We start from the raw sequence: 27,452 nt of genomic DNA, 5'->3' as shown, positions 1-27,452 counted from the left end.
AGGAGCCAGAAAAAGAAAAAAAAATAATTTAAAATGTGTTTACATATTTAATACTAGTGGAAGCATATTTGCAAAAATGGATATTAGTAGTGCTATTTTAGCATATGTGTATATTGTATTAGTGGTGCTACATTTAGCATATATGCTAAATGCAGTTTCAATGTTCTGAGAAGACTGAGGCACACAAAAGCCTCAAGCATGTCAGTAAGATAATTGTATTTCAAAAATGGGGTGAAATTTCAAACTGGTAGGTTTTAAATGAAGACCAGCTAGAAGAATGTAACCCCCAGAAGGTTCTGATTTGCTGATTTCCCTTTTCTACCTAGAGTTCATACAAGCCTCTGATTTTTCATAGAGGTAGTGCTATTGTCTGTGAATAAATGCATGCAGATAAATGGTTCCAAGTATCAACAAAAATACTGAGCTACACTAGTTCATGATGAATTCAGATATCACAGCTTTGGTGTATCCATAGAGCACCAGAGCATCTCAGGAATTTGGGTTCACAATTGTTCAGAGGCAGAGCTGGAGCTCTGGCTGCATGCAACCAGTCCACCTACATGGATTACACATCACTACTGCCCATGACAACAGGGAAAGGGACTCAGTGACAGAGGATATCCTATATTTTTAATCGCTTCTTCTATTTTCTTGGTCTTACAGCATCACAGTCTCTCTTAAACACAAAACTTGAGCACAGAACCCCAGTGTTGTTCTTCATCTAATCTTACTGCTGATTAAATACACGGGTCTCATGCAAATACTTTCCATTGCTTGATAATTAAATATACATGCTTAGAAGTCATTAATGTGGTTTATGCAACAAAATTTTATGAAAACAATTAATTTACTTTGGTCTAGTTATCCGTTCCTCTGTATCACCATAAGGAAATAAAATTGACCCAATTTCTTTGTTTACAGTGTAGCTAAATGGCATAGGTGCTACATCATTCATCAGCTTTATAAGAAGTGATATATGATCACAGAAAAAGCTGGAGCAGCCTGAACTTATTTTCCTTTAGGGCTGACTACATTAACACGCTTACTGAAGGAGGGGACAGTAATGATCCAGTCAGTACTTATCAGGACAAAATTAGTGATGAAAGAGAAGGCCAGTGGTTTAAAAGTAAGGACCTCCAATTCTAAGAAAAGATCTAGTAATGCCCTGGTTTAAAGACAGAGTGAAATCTGTGTATGTGGCCCTCAAACAGCTTAGTATTAAAAAACAAACAAACAAACAAACAAAAAATCAAAAATCCTGAACCAGAACCAGTTTTCACTGCTCAATGTTCATATATTAATATGTTTAGGTATTCAAGCCCTCTGTCCAGTTCTGAAGAACTTATCATAAGGAAATCTGTTGAGAAAGGTCAAGAAACCTACTAAATTGGAAACTTTATGGTTTGGGGTGTTGCAGGTTTTTTGGGGTTTTTGTTTGGTTTTGTTTTTTTTTCCCCCCAAAGTTCTAATGATGCAGAAGCTGCATAATAATCTCCCTTTGAACCATAAACATAATAAAAGCTGAGGCCATTTCTGACATAATCTCTATCAGCAAGATGCCAGCGCTTTTCCAGATTTCCTAACGGGTCCCTGCTAATTCCATGCCAAAACTAGCAGTGGATTTCTTCCGTTTAATCTCCCCTAATGCCTTATTCGATTATTGTCACTGCTCTCCGACCGCGCACCGTCCCTTCAAACGCTAATTCCCCCACTGGAACGGTCAGACGAGGCTGAACGGCGGCGGCGAGCCCGGAGGACGCGGAGGGCCACGGGCGGCCGGGGAGGGCGGCGAGCCCCCCGGGCCCCCCGGTAGCCTCACCCGGCGGAGCCCCAGGCCGGAGGGGAAGGAAGGATGAGCACCGGCACTCGCTGCAGCTGACGGGTCTGAGGGCACCTGAGCGTCCTCGCACACACCTGAGGCATGGCTCTGCTCATCGTCTGGGTCTGCGTCGCCGTGAGGTGAGCGGGCTCTCCCTCCTCACCCCCCAGCCCGGAGGAGAAGGCGAGGGAAGCCGGGCCCTCTGCCCTCCTCTCTTCTCCCCTGCGGGCCGGTTCGTCGACAGGCGCCAGTTTGGCGAGAGTGCGGAGGCGAGGGGCGGGGGTCCGGCGGGACGGCTCAGGTGAGGGGACGAGAGGACGGCGGGAGGGCTGAGGCGAGGGGACTGGCGTCCGGCGGGACGGTTGAGGGGACTGACGGCGGGACTGGTCTCTCCTCGCAGCGTAGAGAAGGCGCTGGGGGCCCAGGGCGACGGGGCGGACCCCTACTCGGAAAACATCACTCGCATCCTCGACAAGCTGTTGGACGGCTACGACAACAGGCTCCGACCGGGCGTTGGAGGTAGAGGGAAACTCCCGTCCCCTTGGGGAGCCGGGGAGCGCTCGGCTCGGTGGGGGAGGGCGAGCGGGAGCTCCCCGCCCCCCCCCCCCGGCGTGTCCCCGGGCGCAGAGAGGAGGGTCCCGTCCTGGACCCGGTAGGAGGGAGGCGGAGGAGTAGGAGAGGTTCCCCCTGCCCCGCCGGCTCCTGCGGGGCAGCCCCGGCCCTGAGCACGCCCCGCCGCCCCGCGGGCCCCGCCGGCCCTGAGCTCGCTCGGCCCCCAGCCCGTCTCCGTGTCCCGCAGGCGCCGTGACAGAAGTCAAAACGGACATCTACGTGACCAGCTTTGGGCCGGTGTCCGACGTGGAGATGGTAAGGCCCCGCTTGCCGCCCCTACTCTCCTTTCCCGGGATTCATTAGGGTGGCATCTGAGTTGACCGTCATTAAAGCAGATTACGAGGTTTAATCTTTTTGACAATCTCTAGGGCCCAGTGGAGCATTTTGGCTGGAGCTGCATACAGCTATTTCCCCAGCAGAGCCATGCAAGGTGGCCCAAAGCTGGCCTCACCTGAGGGCATGGATGAGAGGTTAAAGATGCCTCTTTAACCTTGTTAAGAAGATTGTAAACATCTGTGGCCCCAAAGTAGGCTGGCAGGAAGGCTGCCTAGTAGGAGGTATCCTTTTGAGCAGCTGCAGGGGAGTGGTGCTATTTCTGAGACAGCTGTCACTTATCAAACTGGGTGCCCCCAAGTTCAGGTAGCTGCAGACTTGGGTGAACTCAATTAATTACAGCAGCAGCCCCAGGAAAATATTAAGCCATCAGAGTGAGGATGGTATTGCCATTCTCATTCTGGAAAGTGACTTTGGTGGCTATTTTCACCCCTGTATGCTTCCTGCCATACCTGCTTGCCTGAGCCTGCAGTACAGTTTGCAGATGAAGAACTGTGGGGTCCCAAGATACAACCAAAAGTTTCTCCACCTCTTCATCAGTCAATCTAAGAGAAGGCATAGCTTTGCCTTCTTACACATTTGCATATGGTCAAGGTTTAGTTCCATTTCCTAAGCAACTTCCATAGAGAACTCCTTTCTGAAGGCTTGTGAGACTAAGAATCCTTGAGAAAAATAACTTTGATCAATATTAACTTGACACCATCATTCTACTGTGACATGACTCACTCGCATCAGGCCTTTCTTTGTGAATATCCAAAGCAAGCAGCGGAAAAGGCACTGAGCATGCCTTTTTGTTCCTGGCACTTCAGCACTGATAGTTTGTTTTTTGCACTTTGAAAGGTTACTAAATTAGACATCTGTGTTTCCTTAGACCTCGGTCACTTTGAATTAAATTATTATCTCTGAGATAAGAGGACAATGAGGTTTTCTTTCCTTATTCCTATAAAATTATCTGTTCACTGATGAATTTGTAACTATTATTTAAATAATAACAAAATAGGATATTTTTATAGACTTTTTTTTTTTTTTTAGAAACTACTTAGTGGTAATAGGATTAAGTGTTTAAGCAGTAAATGCAATTCCATTGACATGTGCGTTAGGTACTTTCATGGAGTTACTCATTGTACTGTAAACAGCAACTTGGGACTGCTGCACCCACACAGAAGTCAACCACCTATTCATTTTCTATAGGAATACACAATGGATGTCTTCTTTCGGCAGACATGGACTGATGAGAGGTTGAAGTTTAGTGGACCAACTGAAATTTTGCGATTGAACAATTTAATGGTCAGTAAAATTTGGACACCAGACACATTTTTTAGAAATGGAAAAAAATCAATTGCTCATAATATGACAACTCCAAACAAACTTTTCAGAATTATGCAGAATGGAACTATTCTTTACACAATGAGGTGAGAGCCTATTCTGCTTTTGGTTGACCTTTATTTTTGATTCTTTCAGCAGTGTTCCAGTGTACCATATTTTTTCACTGTCATCTACTATAATGTATTCTAGACTAACCATTAATGCTGATTGTCCTATGCGGCTGGTGAACTTCCCTATGGATGGACATGCTTGTCCATTGAAGTTTGGAAGCTGTAAGTTTTTCTGTAACTTTCAGTTTTTTATAGTAATACATTTGGTCTACATGTATGTGAGAAGATCAGGAGTGAGATCCTAGGACATTACTTAATGACATAGCTGAAACTTCTTATTACTTTTATTTTAATACTAGAATCTTACTTTTTTTCTCTAAGACTCAGACCATTCCTAAGCACATAGATTTAGTCACTGAAGGGTGGCTGTTGAAGCATATTTTATTGTTTATTATTCTTACATATCTAGTAGTCAAAGTGGGTCCTTCAGTGAGTCATAAAAGCTGTGGTACATTTACTATATTACTTCTAGTTTTGCAAATATTTAGTCAATCTTTGGTAATAAATTTTGAAAATATTTAGTTGATATGTGGTAATCAATGTATGTGCATTATAGCAAATTACAAAACAAAAGCTAGTGCCTATCAGGTCCCACCTCAACCATTCTTTTATTGTTGATTTTTTTGTGTTTTGTCAATAATGAGGTTAGGAACTTGCTGGAGCAGGATGCACATTTCTATGGCCATTTGAGCCATAACAGTGATCATGCTACTTATTTTTTCAACAGCTTATAAATTACATAATAATAGTATTTTTTTCCCTCTAACTCAGATGCTTATCCAAAAAGTGAAATAATTTATACATGGAAAAAAGGACCCCTGCATTCAGTAGAAGTACCACAGGAGTCTTCCGGTCTCCTCCAGTATGACCTCATAGGACAAACTGTATCTAGTGAAACAATTAAATCGAATACAGGTAAGATGTAGCCATGTGGGAACTATTGACATTATAAAACGCATCTTGAAAATAAAGTACAGGGTTTTTTAATATAGAACTGAATTATTTTAATTATATTTTGCCATTAAAAAAATTAAAATCCTTGGAAGGAATCTAATCATTGTCCCTTAAAAGACAGCTTTTCAATACAGCCCTGTTAAGCATACAATTTTCTATGCAATTCTTAAGGATTCCCCCTGCCTCCCCGCCCCAGTAAAAACAAAACATAAACCGAATATTGTTCTCCTCTGTTTCCATAAGGTCACTTTACTTTTTTTAAATCAGCTTATTTCTATTATGCACTAGGAGGCCTGTAAGTGCTTTCCTCAGAATGTAATATGTTGGGTTTAAGCCAATAATGTTTACTCATATGTTGCCAAAATAATGCTGACATACTTGTTTCTTAACAGATGAATATGTAATCATGACAGTTTATTTCCACTTGCAAAGGAAGATGGGCTACTTCATGATACAGATATATACTCCATGCATTATGACAGTCATTCTTTCTCAGGTGTCTTTCTGGATTAACAAGGAGTCTGTTCCAGCCAGAACAGTTTTTGGTATGCTGCATTAAGGTCTTTGAACAGCTCAGCATCACATATACCATTCATTCATTACTTTCATTGCTTGTTTGTTTTAGGCGAATATTCACTTCAGCTGCTTTATTTCCATCTTCAAAGGAAAATAGGCTACTATGTCATTCAGACATACATTCCATGCATCATGACTGTAGTCCTGTCTCAAGTAGTGTTTTGGATCAACAAAGAATCTGTTCCAGCAAGAACCGTGGCTGGTATTCGTGTTTTGTTCTTTTATTATTCACTTCGTTCAGTGTATTGAATCCACTGTACTAAACAGCTGCTGTAATCCAGTTGGGATTGGAAATGACAGCTAGTAGGTTTCAGCGAACATAAGTAAACACTAAAATTAAACCAAATAATATTCAATCTGCCCACAAGGGTCAAAATTCTTCACTCAGAATGTTTGGTTAGCCAGACTTGTTTGTGATGGTTTTCTTCCCCTCAATATTTCTTCATATGCAGGAAGGGACAATTTCAGGGTAAATGTCAACCTCTCAGTTTTTTAAAGATGAATTTTTCTATTGATTTATTTTCTTGTGAAGCCAATCTGAGTTAAAGATTTAAAAAAAAAATCACATGGGATGGACTTAATCTCATCTGCTCTAAGGTGCCTCATCCAGCCCTCAGTTTCTGCATTGCTAGTCCATTTGACAGGCACCCCTACTTCAGTATTGATAGGCTCTGAAACTGCACTCATTGTTAAGGGGTAGGCTTTCATTGAGTGAATTCTTGTTTCTAGACAAACAATCTTATGAATACTAAGCAAAAATAATAAAACTTGTGAAAAACTTCATGCGTCCACTACGCATACAGACACCTTTTGCAACCCTATTTTCTCTTAACCCAGTCCTTCTATACAGAAGCATTCCCTTTGTGAGACTTGTCTTCAGTAACACAAAGGCAGCTATATGTTCCCTAAGCATAAGTGATGCAAGTTTCATAATTCACAATTAGTCTATAACTGTAGTTAGCAAGCTACAGGATTTGAATGATTTGATTTCAGTCAACTGGCATTTCCTACCTCCATGGAATGGTATGCATATAAGCATTGCAAACTTTTAGGAATTCTAAGCAAACACAACTTCCCCAGGTGTCTCTGAAGGAAGGTCAATGCTTTTGTTCTTGAAATCCCCATTGGGAGCTGGGATGCAGTTTGCCATTGTTAAGCACTTACAAGTATTATTTTCTGACAATTGGGATTTCTGTATGTGCTTAAAAATATTAAATTTTGGGCAATAGGTTTTCCAGGCTGTTTATTGCAACTGAAGCATAACATGTATATAGGAGGTTTGTACACCAAATATAATGTTACCTGATCTGGCTTTATATTGCTGCTCTGGACTATACAGTTACATCCTCCACATTTTGAGTAAAATGTATTTGCTACCTAGTGGGCAGTGGAAGTCAATTCTAGATGCTTGAAGTAATGTGTAAATTAGTCTTTAGCTGATTCAGTAATAATTACAAAAAGACCCCAAACCCTGGAATAACCACTCCCAGATGTTACACAAAATTAGAAATGTAAGTTATGTAAATACAAAATTAGAAACAGAAAATATTTTAAGAAAATAGTAAAATAGACACCTTTCTCAGATTGTGGGAAATTAGTCACATTGGCACCCTTCCATTCTTGTTTCTTCCAGGCACAGGCTGACTTTATAGTCCTTACTAATTCAAAATCCCAGGGATTCTAAATACCTTCATCTAAGGAAAGGAGGGTAAATTCCTTATGACAAAAGAGACTTTCATGCCCCAGTAAAAAAAGAAAAGGTTTCAAATGGAGAAGTAAGTCTCCTTTCTGCATCATACTGCAAATACTGGAATTATAGATTTTCAGTTTTACTTCTAAGTTCCTAAACTATAAATTTGAGAGAAGAGAAATTAGTAGTAGCAGAATCACAATAGTGTGCCCAAACCAGCTTCTCAGAACAGATTCATCTAGCAACTCTGTTTACCTCCAAAATGGACGCCAGTTATCCTCTGCAGGTGATATTACAATAAATATTCTGAACATTTTGCACAAACAAATTAATGGTCATAAGCACCTGCTCTTTACAGACCTGCAAGTGAAAAATGGGAGACAGAAATTCTTGAAGAGGCATTCTTGTGTTCTTTAAAACTGTGTCATTGGAAACAACAGCAGATTGCTAGGATGAAATTCCTTATTTTATGTGGAGCTCTGTACGTAGCTATGCATATACTTATATATGTATATATGTGTGAAGTTTTATGAAGCATGGCATTATCAGAAATTACTTAGAATAGGAAACATGGTTATTAGAGGCCTAATTTTAGGTATGGTCTGAATCCATATAGCAACGGCTATTATTTTGCATTTTCATGTGCCTTTATCTAATCTTTTTTAGTCCCGGCAAAAAGTTCATCTGGTTTTCTGCAGAAAGACCCTAGTCAACTTCTACCTTCCTAGCAGGTTATCCTGGGAATTTTAAATTAATACCTAATCATTACACTTTATTTATAATAAAGTCTCAGATAGGTAAAGGTGTTTGGGGTTTTTTTGTTGTTTCATTTTTAGTAAGAAAAGATATCATATTTCAGTATTTGCATTATGTAACAGATACTTCAAAACTTATCAAGAAGTCTTCAAAGTGGAAAGACAAGGGTAAACAACCACCAGTTGCACTGTTTACCAACTGTAATTTGGTATTCACTTTGATAAAGTAGTTTTCCACAGTGCAAAGCATTTCATCAATATTCATGCCACATTGAGAGAAGTCTTATCTGTATCTGTAATAGAGAAGGAGTCCTATTCCTAAGTTTAAATTCCTGCTGCAGTGAGTTTTTGTTCAGACACAGAATGTATCATTTTTATTACTAACTAGCACATGGACAGATTCTAATCTAATCACACATCATATTGAAAAGTTCATTCTGGACCTTTGAAATTGAAATACGTCTCAGCATACTTGTATTCATATTATAAAATGAGTCTGGCAGATTTAGGAAAAGTAGAGCTCCTGCATATTTTTATACCACCTCCTATTTGCATTTCATCAAAACGTGTTAACTAATGACATTGGGACATAGTTAACCTCAGACAGCTGGCAAGCTGCGTCATGTGAAAGAGTTGCAAAAAACCCCTCTGAAAATAACCAAGTCACCCTGCCTTGATGCTGCAGTATGCAATGACACTGCATCCTTTCCACTGAGCATCATTCATAGCATATTGAATCATCACCACAACATGACATTATAACATCTTTTACTTTCCCACCTCCCCTTTCCCAACTGCAGAAAAGAGTAGAAGAGGGGTATTCTCCACCTTGCTGTCTTTAAATACCTGCAGTTTTCACATTCTAGCAGGCATAATTATAAGTAAACATGAGTCACAGAGGCTCACATGTTAATGAATTAGTCTGCTCTCACACTTTTTGCTTGCATCAGGCAGCAGTGGGAAGTAAGTGTATTTCCTATATTATTAATGCTGTACACGAAGGAATAAATTAATCAGCTCACGTGAAGAAGACTATGGGGCCTGTGAGCTGCATGATCAGATTTGTTGTGTGAAAATAGATAAGCGGCTCCAGAGCAGGAGCTTTTCTATCCTTCCATATTTGTAACTATGGTCTCTTTCAAATCAAGATACTGTTAATGAATCTTAAAGAATGTATCCAGTGATTAAAGACAACTGCACAGAGGGCCAAACTCTTATTACTAGAAATATTTGGATCATAGCCTACCACTGATTTTAATGCAGAATTCAGTTGATTCAGCGAGGGTTCTGTAAACCATGATGTGTCCTGTGCAACAACAACAGGAGAAGAGGATCACTGTTGGGAAATGACAGTATGTTAATCTAGATATCCGCCAAACATTCCACTTACTAACCCCTCAAGTAAAGTGTCTTTCATAGATTGTGCCTGAATTTTGTTGTACCTCTGTTTATCACAATTCTAAGGAGCTGCACCATGTAGTATGTAGTTATCTTGACTTTCAGTCTGCTCAGTGTATTAAGGAAGTTTGTTTAGAGCTTTTAGATGCTGAAGCCAGTATACATGAATTATTTAAGAACCAAAATGCATAGCGGTCTTGTTAGTTAGCTGGTATGTAGGATGACAGCTAAGACCAAAGAGGAGCTGGGTGGGTTTTTTTAACATATCTGAGTAGCAGGGTTGAAGCAGAATTCTAATGCCCCATTTTCTTTTATTTTCAAGGAATCACTACGGTTCTAACAATGACCACTTTAAGCATCAGCGCACGCCATTCTTTGCCCAAGGTCTCCTATGCTACTGCCATGGATTGGTTCATAGCTGTGTGCTTTGCCTTTGTCTTCTCTGCACTTATTGAGTTTGCAGCTGTCAACTACTTTACCAATCTTCAGACTCAGAGAGCAATGAGGAAGGCAGCCAGGGCAGCAGCACTGGCAGCAGCACTATCAGCAGCAACTGTACCGGCAGAGGACGAGATTGTCTCGGTAATTGCTTGCTTTTCTGATAATAAGCATCATATAGGAAGAGGCAGCTGAAGCAGTGAATGCAAAACAATATTAAAGTGATCTTAACCTGAAACAGATTATGTAACAAGAGCATGCCTATTTATCAAAGACATTTTTCTTATTTTAGAAAATGAAAAGACTTTATTCATACGGTTTATTTAAATTTGAGATATGATTTACTAGAGAGATGTTTATTTGGTAAGATATTTAAGGAAAACCATTAGACTGTTACCCATAATACTTCTCTTGAGCAGTGCTGTAGGCAGTGTGGTCAGGCAGCTGTGGTTCTCTCAGTAAGCCTGCAGAATTTGTAGGGCGCTGTACAATGGAGTGAACATGTGCATTGGCCAGATGATTATGGGATCACTGTAGTACACTGGTACACACCATAAGTGGGTCATCTGGAAGAAGAGGAATTAGCCTTTATGTAAACTTGGCATCTGTTACTTCCATAAAAATCTGTGTTGGTGGAAGCCTGGGGGAAAACATAAATGTAAAGATTAAGGATAGATTTTACTACATGCAAAAGACAGGAAAGCTTTCTAGTATCAAAAAAAGTATGTCAGTATTGCTTGTCAATGTTATTCCTTACATCTTGGGCTAAGTAATTAATGCTGTCTCATAACATATGTTAATATATTTATCAGTCTGGCCCTCCTGTTTTCAAAATCAGTTTTACTACCGCCACATTTCCCTTTTTGAGAGGAATAGCAGAATTTGAATGTCCTGCAAAGCCTTTAAGTCTGTGGTTGAATAAGAAAGTCAATCTAAGCGCTATTGAATATCATGGCAACATGTTACCCACCATATAGTAATTTTTCCACATTTGCTTATAAACAGCGGTGAAAGTTATAACATGTAGGTAAATTCAAACTGTTAAATTCATAATTTATAAGTTCCGTGCAACAGTGAAACCAAAGCTCCACAGCATCTTGCCACTGGTCCTCACTGGAGCTAATCAACAAATGTTCTTCACTTCACCTGGGAAGCACTGTGCTTCTAAGCCATATTGTATTGTGCTTACAATTCTTTTAATATTGAAAAAAATGGAAGACGTTGCAAGATACAATAAAATAAAGGCATTTTATTTTCACTAAATATATTAATGCAAAAAGAAGAAAATCTTTATACATTCTAGCTTTTTCATTTGTTTTTTAAACCAGTTATATAAAGAAAATACAAAAGAAAGTCCAAAAAATTTAAAAGAAGCTTGAAAGCAAACGTTCACAGAATCTTGCACTGATTTTAATTTAAAGTCACAGCAGAAAGGCTGATTTAGTTTTGGCAATATTTGCAATGTTTATATCTACCTTTATTTTAACTGGTAGACTTTTATAATTATATTTAAAGCTTTCAAAAACAATGAGAGGAAAAGAGAATATATATTTGCCAATATTTAGGACATACCCTCTCCCCAATATCTATTATATACTAATATATAATATATAAATGAGCAGAACATTGCAACAATAAAAAGGTATAAAATAAGAAAAATACTGTTAAACATACTAAAGCTCCATTTTTGTTCTTTTATTGACTTTTTTTTGAGGGCAAGCTATCAGAAAATAAAGCCAAAGAAATCACTCGGCTTTATGTAGCATGAGGAAAATATTGATAGCTGCTACATAATGAGGAGGACCAACAGCTGGGATCTTTCCTACACACACTTCTGTATTCGAGTTAATCATAGTGAGGTTTCCAAGAAGGCTGGGGTGCACAGAAGCTACTTTTACTTAATTGAAGTCCCTGCGGACTGATATGAAAGCGGTTTGGCCTGCTTTGCACGTGCTACTGCTGGTGAATTCACAGCAGATGCTACAAAGCCGCTGCCGTGCCCCTCCTGTGCCCCTCCCCCCCAGTCTCCAGAAGACAACTGTTTCAATAAATAGCCCTCTGCATAAGCCCGGATACACTTGAACATATGCTTGATGACTGTGGCTCCTCTAGCACTTGTGGGTGATGTTTACGTGGTCTTCGTATCATTGCAGACCAAGCTAAGCACAAGCTACAGAATTGCTGCTGAACAAATTAATAAAAGAAATTGAAAGACTTTGAGTTTCCTGTTGGGGGCTTCAGCCACAAACAAGCACAGATCCAAACTGAAGACACACCTTCCTCATTTTGTAAATATTTACTTGTTAGCTTTTCCAGGTAAAAAAAAAAAAAAAAAAAAAAAAAAAAACCAAACCAAAAAATAAGCATCTAGGAATAAAATAAACATCTAGGAAGCACACTGAAACCATTTCCTCAAGAAATTTACTAATAACTAGCTAACAACAGATGCATTTAGAAGACTAGTAAACTCCATAACATCAAGGTCCCAAGGTAAACTCAGTCTCTAATACAGCTCACAGTGTCCACAAAATTCTATAGTCTTGATCTTGCTCAAAGCTCGTATTATCCAAAACAGTAGTTTTCAAACCCTGGAAGTCCACCACTTTTTTCTCACAGGACCAGTTGTCTATGAGAACCCACCTCTGCTGTAACACAAAAAGGAAAATCACTGAGATCATAAATATGAGGGGTACTTTCAATTGAAGGAGACACAATGTAGTCAGACTGGCTTCTAGAAGAAATAATGATGGGATTTAAAGTGTCCCATGACAGAAAAACATGCTGGGAAAAAGGAGTCATTACAGGATAACAAATTTTAAGCAGCTTTTTTTTCCCTTTTCCTTTCTTTTTTTCTTTTTTTTTGTGTGTTGAAGGTAAGGGGGAAAGAACCTTTGTATGTTCTCACAGAGATGGATATACTGCAGTCAGTGATATAATTTCAGCTGAAACAGACCTGAACTAGGTAATTTAAATTCTAACAGTGTAGTTAGCACAGGAAAATTGCATGAGTATTTGACCATTTCCTCAGGATTATCATCCTCTGCTTAGCTTTGTACTTCTAGAGTTACATTACTGGTCTTAAGGCAGTTATGTTTAAATAAGGCACATACCATAATACTCAGTTTCTTTCTTACTGTAGATTTAGGATCTGTTTCTGAGGTCCTGGTTACCCTTTTCTTGCCCCATACTCCCCAGCTGGTTCCATTTATTTGCCTCTAAATTATTTAATAACTTTTCCTTCACGATTTTTCTTTTTTTTGGTTGCTACAATGTCCAGTTCTTATTCTTTACCCCTTGCATAATTTATCTTACCTCTCCTGCTCTTCTTTTTGCCTTTTCTCCCCATTTATTCTCCCTCTTTTCTTAATATGTTGTTTTCTAATTCACTAGGAAAAAAAAAATCTATTAGAATCTTTTTCTTATACATTAAAATGGTTTTTAACCATCTACTTTATTTGATTTAATAAAAAGTAATTAAAATCTTTCCCTTCTTTCATACCCTGGGCTTTGGTAACTTGTCTTCTCTAACCTGTGATTTTTGTTTTATTTCTTTTTGCTCTTTTAGATAAGATAGGAAAGTTTTTCATCCACTTATAATGCTAAAATTTTTAGTTGTAATTTTTAAGTGTATGAAAGTTGTCAGAATTTTAGCTATATGAAAGGGCAGGTATAGGATGAAGAGTAGTGAACAGTGTGTCAAAAATGCATACTGTCTTCTACATTTATAGAAGTCAGATGGTATTTCTACATTGAGAAAATTTCTGAAGATTGTAAAGGTTTACTTAGTTTTGGGGAGTCCATTTGTAAAAATAAAAGTGAAAAAGTGAGATGTACTTACTTGAAAATTTTCATGGCTATACAACTACCAATGGAACTCTGCTACCAGTAGCAACATTAACAGTAACAACATAGACTATATGTGTTTAATAATCTGTTATCTTAAATGGCCTGAAGAGTGGCTAAAGAACATTGTGGTGGGAATAGCCTTGGGCTGTCTGAACTAGGATTTTCTGTATGACAGGAAACCCGTTCTCCTGCTTTGGCTAAGAAAAGCCCAGGGAGACAGGATTGGTAGAAATGAAAATTCAAGAGAGTTATAAAGCAGCCAATTAGAAGCTTTTACTGCTTGAGTGAGGGCCTAAACTCATCACGATAAATGTATTTACAGAATTTATTCAGGGTTTTTTTTTCATTCCAAAATAACTATGTTTCCTGAACAATAAAAATAAAAAACCTTTCAAAATACTATCAAAAAGCCTCCTTCCCCCTTCAGTCTAGTGAGTTTTATTTAAAATCTTGCTTTTTTCAAATGAACAAAACATTTTCTCACAGGTTTTTATATTGTAGCCAAAATCCCTGTACACTAAGAAAAGAAAGATGGCAGAAGATCAAATTCTGCTCTACTGTACTAATGAAAGTAGAAGAAAATCTGCTCAAGTCATTGGACTACACTGGTTTCAGTAAGAGAGACAATGGCCCGACGACGTGCTCAGTTAACTGGTGGCAGCCCAGCACGCCTGTTCTGGTTCTGGGAAAGCGACTTTATTTACGTCAGTTAACTGAGAGCAGAAGTTGGCTTGCTTTTTTTGTCAGCTGCAGGCAATCCCAGTGTGGAATACAAAACTATGGGTGTTCTGCTCCAAAATATGATGGCAACAAGCTGAGTAGTCATCTGGACCCTGACAGAAACCTGTTTTTATTCTTATAGTGACCAAGCTTGTTCTAGCATGTCAAAACCAGACGTGTTATATATATATACACACATATATATAAAACATTATGGCATTTAGCTTTTTAAGCCGTTTCAAATGTGTATTTTCTACATCAGTCTTGTTGTTTAATCATTATGGCTCCCTTTATCCAGGAATATCCCAATACTGGAAGTTGCAGGGGAAAGGGAATTGGTAATACTGTCTGGAGTGCACCATTTGAAGTAATGCTCTGCAAGGTGGTCAGGGATTACGCACCATGGGTCAAAAGAAGTCCTTTCCATGTGAGAAACTACGCGTAAAAGACAAAAGTTTGTTACAGGGTGGTAGCTTGATTACAGTTATGTTATAAAGACCTGTTGTTTTAACAGAAACCAACACAGAACAAGGAAATACTGCCTGGGGAGCTTCCTTCTCCGTACAGATAGCCCTGTCCCTGTGTTTCAAAATAACATGGCTTGGGCAGAGAAGGATTCTCATTCTCTTCAGCAGCCCTGCCCAACTGCCGAGCAGCCATATGTCTCTGGTATAGAGGATTTAGTTTTCTATAATTACGTCAGAATATATTGAGTATGTTTAATGCGTATCCTTGTGCACTGAAAGGAGAGCACTTCTATTTGGACATCAACAACCCTTTATGAGATTGTCCTAGACACAGCTATATGCATTAAAGTCTTGACTGAGAACATGGCACTTTCAATCGAATTAGGGCGGCCTTCCTGCTCCTCCATAATTGCAGATTATCAAGTAGACTATTAAAACCAAACAACAACTTTCAATTATATTGACTTTTTGTCATCCCAACAAGGAAAGTAGATGCTGATTATTTGGTTCTGCCTGAGTTAAATATTTGTCTGACTGACAAAGCCAATGCAGGGCAGTAAGGAAGACTTAGAAGTAGCTGATCTCATACACAAAAATAGAAAAATTCAAGATGAATTGAATTTAGACATTTTTGTTCAACCTTGAAGTTTAATCCCAGTACCTTTTTTTTCTTTTTTGCAGGGGGCAGTGAGAACAAAATTAAGTAAGTTAAATTATAGAAAAAAAAAAAAAAAACCAATCAACCAAACAAATCTAGTGCTGTTTGTGTAACTCTGTCTCAATTTACACACCCACAGAAGTAGTTTCTATATGATGCACAAATTTAGCAAAGTAAATGTAGATACAGGGATTGTTCTGGACTGACACTGATAAGTTTAAGAGCCAAATGTGACTTTGAACATTTGAATCTGTTTAACATAAACACATATTTTGACAGAGGCTCTGTGCTAATTACATGATTTTTCTGATATGCTACGTATAGATGTGACTCTACCACGGTACCTTTGCATTGAAAGGAGAATGATTAGGGTTCCAGTCTCCCCTCTCCTTAGTGCTTACCTCTTTTATATAACAGCAATTCTAATACACTGGGCATGGTATATTTTTCAAAGTTAATGCCTTCTGCTGCTAAAGGCTCTTCAGATTTTCCATGCAAAGTAAAACAGCTTTGAAGTAATAAGGTAAGAGCCTCTCCCCCTAAACACTGTCACCTGATGGTTAGGCTATATTTTGAGAGGTGAATTTCAATCCCTGAAGGTTAAGAAAGAATTTGAACATGGCTTTCCCATGCTCCAAGTGAGTAATTTAACCTAAGCCATTTCACCCTTTTACTAGGGTAAAGCAGGAAGAAAACGAATTTGCTTGTTATTCCTCATAATATGCCTAGGAAAGAAAACTTAGAATTCCTGAAGAGATGCCTAAGCAAGGACTATTGATGACTTCTAAGCTATATTCAGCTTTTAATTATGCAGAAAGCTGTTTATAGATGTTTGCAGTACATATTTTTTTAATCAGATCCCACAGATGAGATATGCAAAGAAATATCTAAATTACAGGTTATAATGAATCTCTGGCACGAGACGGATACTTAACTGCAGAGGACTGTAAGGATTGAGGTACCTTAGTGCACACCCAAAAGGAGATCTTGCATAATGTGGTGAACTTCCCTGCTGCAAGGTGCTCTGTATGGATTGTTCCGTAGCTAAGCAGTTTTTACAGATCATGCTGTTGAATGTAGGGGGCTAAACTATGCTTAATTCAATTTGGGAGCTAAGTCACTAGCATGTGATTTTATGTGTATGATATGAATGGTTGAGTTCACTCAAACTGCATCTACTAATGAGATGGGCAGGGAAAAAGAATGTTGCCTACCTACCTAGTTAAGTATTTTGTCTTGTACAGACTTTGAGTTTTGGTCCTAGGGTTTTTTTATTTCTGGGTTTTTTTGTGTGTTTTGGGACATCAGCAAAGTTCAATACCCTTAATCCAATAAATTATAAAGAAAAGCAGGAATAACATTTTTAGTCTAAACTTCTGTTATAGATTTTCTCACAAACCTCTTTTTACTGTGTTGCCCACAGGAAAAAGAAACATAAGTGAGTAAAGTAAAAGAGAGATAAGTAAGGACACACAGATATCCATTTGTTTAAAGTTAGCCAGTATCTGAGTGCATACAGAAGATAGTCTTATAAATCCTAGGTCATAAACTAAATTGATAGTGAGAATATGTATTTCCAGTACAAAGGAACAGACAACAGTGGAGAATTTTACAAATATGAATTACAGAAATCTCCTGAGGAAAAGAAACATAAGAACAAAGAGCATTCATAAATCACAGTTAGCATCCATATAAAAATCAGAAAAAGCAGACAGAGAATTCCATTTACTCCAAGGTTATATATGCTGTATTTTTTTTTTTTTAATCTGGAAGCCAAGTAATTCGCTGAGAGTTTCCTGAGATATTCTGAGCATAAGCAAATTCTAGTGATATCGATGAGAGTTGTGACAGAGCAGCACCTCTACAGACAAGATGAGCCTGCTTTGTGAGCTTTCTAGAGTATTGGAGAGCTGAGCAGCAAAAGCTTAACAGAAGCCAGACTATACCTTCCTAGCCCATATATATGCCAGTCTTTTTCTAGTCCAGTTTTATGGTCTCTCTCATTAAACAGTGATCTTGCCATCTGTTCTGTGTCACTGGGTTGTCATACGTAGTGACAAGTGTAATTGCCTGATGGGACTAACATTCCGCATGAGTGCAAGAGTACTCCTCTGCGACAGGACTCAGCAACTTAACAAAATTCATTATTTCATTATGACACAGTGTGCCGTGCCCCAGGCTTCTTGTTGCTCTTGCTACTTGTAAAACAGTTCTTACTATCTGAGTGATTGGCTGTGTGAACTGTGCAAAATATGCTATTCATTCCTGTTTTCTCTGTGCATTTTGCTGAAATTTCATGATGACATTGTAGGTAATCTTTGTCAAAAGGAAAAGTTAAATCCAAATATAGTAGACAAATTACTGTATCTGCTGTCCAGAGCTCAACTGTAATAAGAAACTATATGGTTTCTCTCACTGCCTGTTCCTCTCTGTTTAGCAGTAAATTCCAATGCAAAATATGAGTTGTGGTTCCGGGGCAGCAAGTCCTGTCTACAGTCAGCTACCACACTGAGAAACGTCTTCATTACACATCTGAGAAAAATTTGGACTTAGAATTCCATATCCTGGGTAGTGGTATACAATAAAACAGACTTGACCCTTACTTGTTGGATGGGCACATGAGGGTGTTAAAGACAGTGTAAAAAAAAATACTCAGGGACTTTCTTAATATATCAACACTAAACCATCTCCTCAGCAAATGAAAGCCACAACAAAAAGCTGTGGCTTTACTGAGACAGTAAAATGCACTGGTCCTTCCTTAATATTGGAATAGGCGATTTTAGGTAACAAGAAGCTATTAATATCACTCCATTGACAGAAACAGGCCTAAACTGGCCCCAAAGTGGGAGCATCATAAAGTTAGGGTGCTCCCCAGGTCCTGAGGATACACATTGACTCCAGATCTTCCTGTCTCCAACTTGAGATTAAATCACATTGAGGTAATCCTCCTTTTATAGCAATCCTCCATATGCAGGAATGAGATTTAATAAATATTATAAATAAAATAACAACCAGGATTACACTTTTCCAAGTGCCTATTCAGATGATCACAATGATTTTACTACCTCTACATTCTAAATAAGTTCAGTACTGAACATCATCCACAGACAATATGCCACACCTCTTCTGCCTACTATTAACTCCATCACCTCAGTACAATAACTCCTGATTCATGCTTGAATGATCCAGAGCAGAATTTGACCTGCCTTATTACAGAATATTGCAGATAAAAGGGCTAAGATTCACCTTAGTGCTTATATTTTTAGGAATCACTCATTCTCCACAAAAGGTCAAACTATCTTGCAGTAAAGCAAAAAGCAGGCTACTACTACAATTCAGTTCAAAGCAGGACATAAAAGCAAAACAGAACAGCAACTTGAATGAAAGCAGTAGGCCAGGCTCTGTCTGTCAGTCAGTCTGTTTATACAGTGGGATTATCATTATTATGATTAGTGCAAGTGGACATGGATAACCCTCTTTCTGTTTCTGTGACACATCTGTAGATCATCCTCCATTTAAATCTGTCTGTTGCTTGCTGTGTTGCTGGAAAATACAAAGCCAAACATCTGCGTTCCAGATAGACACAGCCCCAGAATATGAATGCCATTTAATATCCATTCAAAACATTATATTAATCATTTAATGTATAGAAGGCAAAGTGGAAGAAGGAAGGATATAGCAAGTTGGAAGTGTTGATGGGCTGTGGAGGAAGAAAAAGGGTAAAAGAGATATAGACAGAAAAAGCTCTTTTTTCCCCTTTTTTTGTTTTTCCAAATGAGTTGATGTTCTCTCCACCTTTTACTTAGACTAAAATCAGCTGTGAAGAATCCATTTCTCCCTAATTTCAGTTGGATACCAGTCCATTCATCCATGAGCAGAACTTGGCATCATGTTGTAGCAACATCACTTGTTCTGATTCTCTGGCAGTAACACTGACTGTTAAAAGGATAATTCCTGCTATAACTCTATTTTAAGTCATCCATGAGATACCAGGCGTGTTAGGTTAGTCTTTTATCTAGAATTGTGGCCCAAGTACAAGTATAGGCATTGTGTTTCAGAAAACGCTTCTTTTCCTTTTAACGACCCATTTATCTGATTGACTAAAATCTGTTTCCACGCACAGAAATCCTGCAAAATAAATCCCCAAAATGCTGACAGTGGGCTACATTTAAGTGAATGATTGTCACTAAATCACTCCCAAAGAATGACTTTGGAAATTGCGAATCTAACAGAATTTTGTTACCTTAAAACCATTCAGATGATACTATTCCATTTTACAATAGATATATATGCTGTTGTATTGGGTTTTCTTCCCATTTGATACTACGGTGAAAGTGGGTAACCAATATCCATTAAAGCAGGCTTAGAGGCTGTAGTAGATCCTATTCCTAAGCTTTTTCTGCAAGGAAGAAATCTATTACTTCTACTGCTGTCAAAGTAAAAAAAATGGCAACTTGGCCACAAATAGAACAGGTGTACATAATGAATATACATGTCAGCCTGGCAACTAGGAGGTAGACTCTAAATGTTCCTGAGATCTGGTTAAATTTTTCAGTTTTCATACAGCTTTCTGAAGAGTAATTGGGCCTGGCTATGAATATTGCACAAAATATAGGAGTAATTTGGTTTCATTTTACCATAAGTGAAAATAAAAATATTCCCATTACAGTTAAGATGAGTATTTGTCTTCAGCTGTATGCATGAAACTGCTGCAGGAATCATGATATATATTTGAAAATGAAATGTCATCCTAGAAAAAACTACAGGACCATGTAACATTCACGTCTTTAGCACCTGTAATTTAGCCCACTGCCTTTTGTGCAGCAGTTTTCTACTTCAGCAGCAGCTAGTTTGGGGACTAGTAACTGTGTGGCATCTTGGCTCCGTTAAGTAAGTGTTTACCAAAACTCATCAATGGGCTCACACAGTGAAGACTGCACTTGAGCCCAGCCCATATGTGCTATTTTGTTTAAACATGATTCATACCTACATAAACTTCAGTCATACCAATATATTGCAATACAGATTCACCATTACCTTCTTTTAGCTCCATATTTTCTTCTTGTAGCTTCAGTTTATTACCATGTTAGAAATACGGAAAGCATAGATTTTTTTGATGCTTTTACAGCAGAGCTTTAGGCCACAAATGTACCTCTGTATTTTTGCATTATTTTCGTGATTTCCTTATGTTGCTCTAAGGCAGAGAAGTGGCAATAAAAACAGAAGGTTGAGTAAAAAGGTGGAGGGAAGCCTAATGATCACAAAACCTAGGACTCTGTATCCAAAATTCACCCTTTTTTTCCTATTTCTTTTTTCTTCCACAGCATTCTGACTCCAGCTGTAATCTGAAGAAGCGAGTAAACTCCGTAACATCTCAGGCAGATCAGTCTCCTGAAGCCAGCATAACATCAAATAGAGCATCCCAGTGTCAACCAGTGTGTGTTCCTCCAGTAGTCCCACCACCACCTATTGGAGGCACAAGTAAAATAGACCAGTATTCTAGGATCCTCTTCCCAGTGGCTTTTGCAGGATTCAACCTGGTATACTGGGTCGTTTATCTTTCAAAGGACACTATGGAAGTGAGTAGTAGTAGTTCTGAATACTTGTTTATAATATGTTCATTTGACTAATAATATTTTAATTGTTATTTACTCTTGCAACTCCAGTTAATCAGTCCTTTCTGAGGGAAGTTACTGACAATAGCTTTCTCTAAAAAATTGGCTGTGGCTTCCAGTAGTAGCGGCACTCAGAACAAAGCAGAAAGGCTATCTGAAGGTGCTAAATGCAAACAGTCATCTCTATGCCATATTGCACTGAGCAGAACACATTGTGTAAGACAACGTATGACACCATTCTCAGAAAACAAACTAATCTTAAATCTTCCATTTCTTAATCTTCCTATCTGCAGAAAAGATTGGTAGAATTATCTGTTGAAGCAATGTAGTGAAGGCGATAAGAACTTCAGTATCTCCTAAGGTTTGCTCAGTGACGTAATAAGATAACAGTCTCCCCAAAAAAGTTTGTTATTCTAAACATTTATCCGTAGCATGAAGGATTGACAACTACAGTATACAGTTTGTGAAGAGTCCCTGTTTTTATACATTTTAGCACTGATTTTTTCGCATTTCTTCATACAGCTGAACTGTTTTAAGCAGATTAAGCTGCTAAATTCTTTGCTTAAGTTTGTTTGAGTCAGGCAGAGAGTGATGATATCTTTAGATATCCATGAGGTCCAGAAGAGATATGTGCCCGGCAAACTGAGCATGTCTAGAATAATCAGTCAGTGATTAGCCATTAAACTTTATGTCTTTAATGCTTTAATTCTCTAATTTTTTCCCTTTTGCCTAAATACATTTAATGGTGTGCCATTTCCTTGGTAAAAAGTACATTCATTTGCCTCGTTGCCATAGAGTTTTTGAATCTCACTGTACATTGCAGTCAATATGATTGGTACATTTAGCTTTATTTAGGACTAGGACAGCTAGAGAGATAATGATGGTATTTAGATAGTCCTGAGTGCACAAAGTCCCTACATCAATAAAAACAGAGGCTGGCACTCTGGTATGAGTGGTGAGCAGATTGTACCTTTATTTCCTAGATTAGAGGTAAAGCAGGCCAAGGGAAATCTCTGGGACAGCCAAGAGGTGTTGCAGATCAAAGTAACAAGACAGTGCTGATCAGCTGATTGGTGGCATCTTGCCTCTGCTTGAAGCAGAGGCTACTAGCCTCTAATTTTGCTGATTTTTGCTGCTAGTATGATCTGGAAAATGCTGTCTCTCAAAGATGGAGCATGCTGCCAAGCAGCTTATATGAAATCAGGAAGGCAGGAGGCACTATCTCTTACAAATGTTCCTGCAGATGTCTCTCTCAAGAGGTCACAGCTGCTAACTCCTGGCCACTCAAAATCTGCCCAACACTAAATTTAGCATTTGTGCCAGAGTTACTGATCCTGCTATTAAAATATTGACTATGTGTGCAAATTACTTATCTCAACAGAGAAGGGAAGTATCAAAAAAGCTCATGTATAATCATTACAGCTTCTGTTTAGAAGCCAGTTCCTCAGCTTGTGTAGCTTGCCATAACTCCAGTGATTTCATTCGACCATTCACATTTTGGATCTAGAAATATTTGGAACATGCTTGCCATGTCCCTTGCTAGTGATGAAATGTTTACACTGAACCTTGTATATTAATAGTTATATTAGAACTAGGCTTTAAAAATACTTCTAAAGTCCAGGACGTAGTGCTGACTGTAAGTATTTTTAAAATGGCACTTTTGCAAGCTTACAAATGTCCTCGCAAACTCAGAAATTATGTTCTGTAGTAGCTGTATAGAATGACAGAAATCCAGCAGCACGATTTAGAAAACAGAACAGTATTGGCAGCTGGGGTGGTTTGAATTATGAAGAATGTAAATGGTTATGTGAAATGTTGATCAAGCTCTTCTTCATAAATTACATTTTTCTGTTGGTGTACTCAGTTGTAACTAATAATGATTGTGATATATATTGCTAGGCTTCTAATGCAATATCTTGTATCACTTTACCACTTGTTACTTTCAAGGAAAACGAGGGTTGGTTTTGCTTTAAAAATATGTTCAAAATATGTAAGCCTTTCCATTCAGGCAGAGGAGTTACAAAATTTAGGTGAGTAAAGCACAGCATGCTTCAAGGCCAGTTCAACTCAATCCTGGGCTCAAGCTCAAAAGGTTAAATATTGGTACAGTATTAATCTGTTAAGATATTTAATGTCATTTAGAAAGTGCATTTTATGCAGTATTTTGGGTATATTAGTTTTTCTTTTTTGAGTGACTTCTTTCCATCCATGTGGCTTTTGTTTAAAAAACAAAATGGAAAAAAAATCTAATCAGTTCACTGAAATAGTCAAATTTCCTGTGCACAGGTTCTTGTAGTGCAACTTTCTAGGATTTTGATTAGTGTAGTTTGGAGTGCAGAACATCATTCACCAAAGGCTGTCATTGTGGAGCTTCCTAAACCAAACAGATACTGCTGTCTTTGGATGGTGCGTATAGAACAAATCAAGAAGCATTTCATGAATCTGTTTGTAAAAGCACGCTATTAGCACTGGAATCAAAGGTAATTTTCAACTCATATCATTATCTTCCAGCCAGACTCTTCCTTTGACTTTGAAGGAAGTGCAAGAACAATTTTTTACTACATGTTCTGGATTCAGAGCATCAGCTAGAATGAGCAACCTTGTTAATGTAATGACAGAGTGTTGCACGAAATGAGGAGCTCTCTCCAAAGTTGTTTGGTAGTACTTCTGTGCACTACTAAGCGGTTTTCTTATGGCTTAAGTAATAGGCCATATGTTACCAAAATGAAGAAGTCGTCGTGTGTATTGTATCTGATAATACTTACAGGAACCTCAGGGCCTGAGTACCTTTCAAAGTGGTCCTTGGAGTACCTATTTCTTCCCCCTCCATTTCATCATTTTTGCTTTGGAGGACTTCACGTTAATCACCCTTTCTCTTACTATATGTGTAAACTAAGAGCATGTTAATTACACAGAAATTTTAGGATTTGGAAGTTTCTGTAGTGAAGAAGGTGTTTCTAACAAAATATATGCCTTCAAACATTTGAATATTATTTTTCAGAGCAGCCAGGACTGGACAGAAAGCAAGAGCATCTTAGACTGAACTCTGTATTTGTACTTCCATGTATACTGAATCAAGTCAAGCTCAGCAAACCAGGAAGTTTACTAGCAAATTTTCATTATAAAATTAATCTTTTGCTACATTTTTAAGCAAACTAGCAGCATTCTCTGAATGAAAAAAAAAAAGGAAAAAAAATTTCCAAGTTGAAATTAAGTGCTTCAGCTGAATGCTTTTTATACATGGATGTGGTTAAAATTATTTTCTGGCCTTATTATTTAAATGAACAGTTCCATTCTCCATTGGAACAAGTGGGAAAATATTCTTATTCAGTAGCAGTCATCCACCATGCAACTGACACATAAAAGATATTTCAGTGTAAACGGGTTTGCATTGTGAAATAGCAATAGCATTGCAGGACAACAGTTATTTTGGTAAAAGTATAGAAATGAAGCTAATATAGTTCTCTGCCTGCATTTTGCTAGGCAGCAGGTTGTTAGAACCTAATATAACCAAAGGACGACATAAAAGTAGAAAAGGGGGTACTTGAAAATATGTACGTGGAAGAATCCCCAGTGGAAATAACAGATGTCAGTTTCTCGACCACAGAAAATGCTGATACTTGTATGATAAAACCCCCTTTCTCTCAAAAGGTTTTATAACTGTAATGTGACAGATGCTTAACTATAGCAACATCACCGTGCCATTTATAATATGAGAAAAATAAAGCATTAAAGTTACTCTAAGAGGACTTACTCTCTCCGTACGTAAGGTGATTTTATAATTTATTTAGATGGAAGTTTTGAAGGTATGACATCCCCATGATTTATACATGCCAAATGGTGCAGGCATGTTTTTATGGTGCGTGTTCTTCTGTACAGTACCATAATACCTGCCAGCCAAAAAAAGTTCTATACAGTAACAAACACCACACATTTGTCTAGATAAGACAGAGAAGTTCTTGAAAGGAGAACAAAGCTATCTGACAAATGAGAAAAAGTTGTTCTAGCCTTTTATTTTGCCAAACAGCATTTTCTGGCTTTGTTTTTGGTTTTAAATCTTGCTAAATCTGTAAGCTGAACACTAACTTATGACAGTGAACTTGGTAGATGAATTGCATGCTTAGTTTATTTTCAAATGTTCTTGATTTAGACTGCAAAGAGTGCACTTTTAATGAGAAGAATATATGTGCTTAGTCTACCTTTGCCATACCATTCACAATGCATATGCGGTTCTCGCATCTTCTTAAGGATCTTCTTACACATCTTCTTTCTAAAGTAAAATGTCTTAATTTTTATATGTAATGTTGTATTACAGTTTTTAATATAACGAAACACAGAATTATATAGTGAATCAAACTAAAGAAGGACACGATGTTAAAGTTTTGATGATAAACTGCAGAAAAACAAGCAAAGGCCAGCATTTATTATTTGGGAGCAGAGGAAGGCACAGTCACCGAATGTGCTAAATGTGCTGAGTCCTGGATATTGTTTGGATGGAGAGAACATAGTACGGTGGCAGAAAAAGAGTTACGTAAGAGGTTGAAGGAGAAGATAAAATGCTAGTGATATCAAGCGGGAAGAAACAAGAACAGAGAAAGAAACAAGAACCTGAAAAGTATTTAGCTTCAGTATGTTGTTATTCATAAAGCTTGCAGGGCGTATTCAGTTTAAACATAGGAAGAATAAAGTTCAGGAGAAAACAGTCGTTGACATACATACTTACAATTGAGCTTTGATGATCCAGGTGATGAACATCAAATTCCAAGAGGATTCTCCCTTGTAATGCAGTTCTATTTTAAGTCTGCAGGGACAGGAATCAGGTGATTTTGTTGGTTAACTTAGTTATTAACAACCCATAGTGTAAACTTCTCTCTAAACTTTTCTTCCAGTTTTTTGAACCTACTGCAATGCATCTTCGAAATGACCATCAGTCCAACTGAAGAATGGATCAAGGTTTCAGAGAAATCACTGAAGGCCATGTAGGGTTGAAGGGACTTCAAAGGATTTGTCTATCCACAGGTGCTCTCAGTTTTCAAACAGGGAATGATTATGTTGGACATCACCTGGAAACAAACTCTGGACTAATCAAAAAGACATTGCAGAGGGTTCTAACAATATTTTCTTAAGATTTCTTACATTGCTTCTACAGTAAAAGTTCTTCTGAAATGATTTTGTTCAATTGTCAAAGAAGAGAATGTTCATTTGTTCTAATTCTGTCATAAATAATTGAATGTTTACATTTATATAAAACATCAATAACAGGATTATTTTTTTTAAATACGCTAAGGTTTGCTAAAATAAGCCAGATTCTGAACTGGTGTAACCAAGCCTGGTTTCACTGAAGGGTTAGGAGCTGCACTGATTTGCAGCACTAGAAATTAACCCAAAATAATGTTAAGAAATCCAGTGAAAGGGAACTGCAATCCCATTGTCACAGAAAAGATGAATGATGAATGCTGATTTTCTTCAATTTCATTTTCATCTCCTCTGAGATAATATTTGTAAAGAACAAAATATAGGAAAAAAGGAAACAGAAACTATTGTTTAGGTACTTTAGCTGATTAGTTTTAATAGTGTAACTTTTTTTGTTGAGAGTGACCATGGGAGTACAACCAGACTAATAACAAGTAATTTCTCGGCAGGATCTAGAAATGCTGGACTCAGGTGTCAGGGAGTTTTCAAGGTCTAAAGCTGAACAGACAGAAAGATTATCAAGCTAAATGCAAGCCTCCAGCTCCAGGGAACTTCCTGGAAGCAAGTGTTGATAGCTAGTTAAGGAATGAGCTATATCTTATCAGCTGATTTCACTGAACTTCCCACAGCAAACTCCCTAGAACTTTTTTCCAGATGCAAAGTACCTTCAGCATATTCAGAGTTTAAAGGTAATAATATTTAATTTATTTGTCACTCTCAACACAGTATATTCACCCTTCATCTCCATGATCCTTCTTAAGAATGTAATTTGGAAAGATATGCCTAAATCAAATCAAACCCAAGCCAACTTTGTTGCAAGTGTAATGGACACTGGTGGGAGTCAAAAGCACACAAGGAAGTTAATGTGCAGCCACATAAAAATTAAGGACTCCTATCTTGAAATTAATTTTTGTACATTAAAGAAACATGAAATGCTGCATT

The 27,452-nt window shown here is 38.0% G+C and overlaps 1 protein-coding gene and 1 long non-coding RNA gene across 2 annotated transcripts; one reads left to right on the top strand and one right to left on the bottom strand.

Annotated features, from left to right (window-relative positions):
• Positions 1 to 1,921: 1,921 nt before the first annotated feature.
• GABRA6 (gamma-aminobutyric acid type A receptor subunit alpha6) lies at positions 1,922 to 26,258 on the top strand. Its single transcript, XM_064458967.1, has 11 exons — positions 1,922 to 1,959; positions 2,220 to 2,338; positions 2,619 to 2,686; positions 3,956 to 4,176; positions 4,280 to 4,362; positions 4,972 to 5,115; positions 5,547 to 5,699; positions 5,780 to 5,932; positions 9,896 to 10,155; positions 21,027 to 21,281; positions 26,207 to 26,258. The coding sequence occupies exons 1-11, from the start codon at positions 1,922 to 1,924 to the stop codon at positions 26,255 to 26,257; spliced, it is 1,545 nt and encodes a 514-aa protein (XP_064315037.1). The 3' UTR covers position 26,258.
• LOC135314734 (uncharacterized) lies at positions 25,442 to 26,459 on the bottom strand. Its single transcript, XR_010374209.1, has 3 exons — positions 26,221 to 26,459; positions 26,041 to 26,118; positions 25,442 to 25,587 (listed from the first exon to the last, which is right to left on the bottom strand). It is a non-coding gene; the product is annotated as an uncharacterized LOC135314734 (long non-coding RNA).
• Between the last annotated feature and the right edge of the window lie 993 nt (positions 26,460 to 27,452).

This window comes from Phalacrocorax carbo, chromosome 8, assembly GCF_963921805.1.
Source record: "Phalacrocorax carbo chromosome 8, bPhaCar2.1, whole genome shotgun sequence".
In the NCBI taxonomy this organism is placed as follows: Eukaryota; Metazoa; Chordata; class Aves; order Suliformes; family Phalacrocoracidae; genus Phalacrocorax; species Phalacrocorax carbo.
This window is presented reverse-complemented; position numbering and strand designations above follow the sequence as displayed.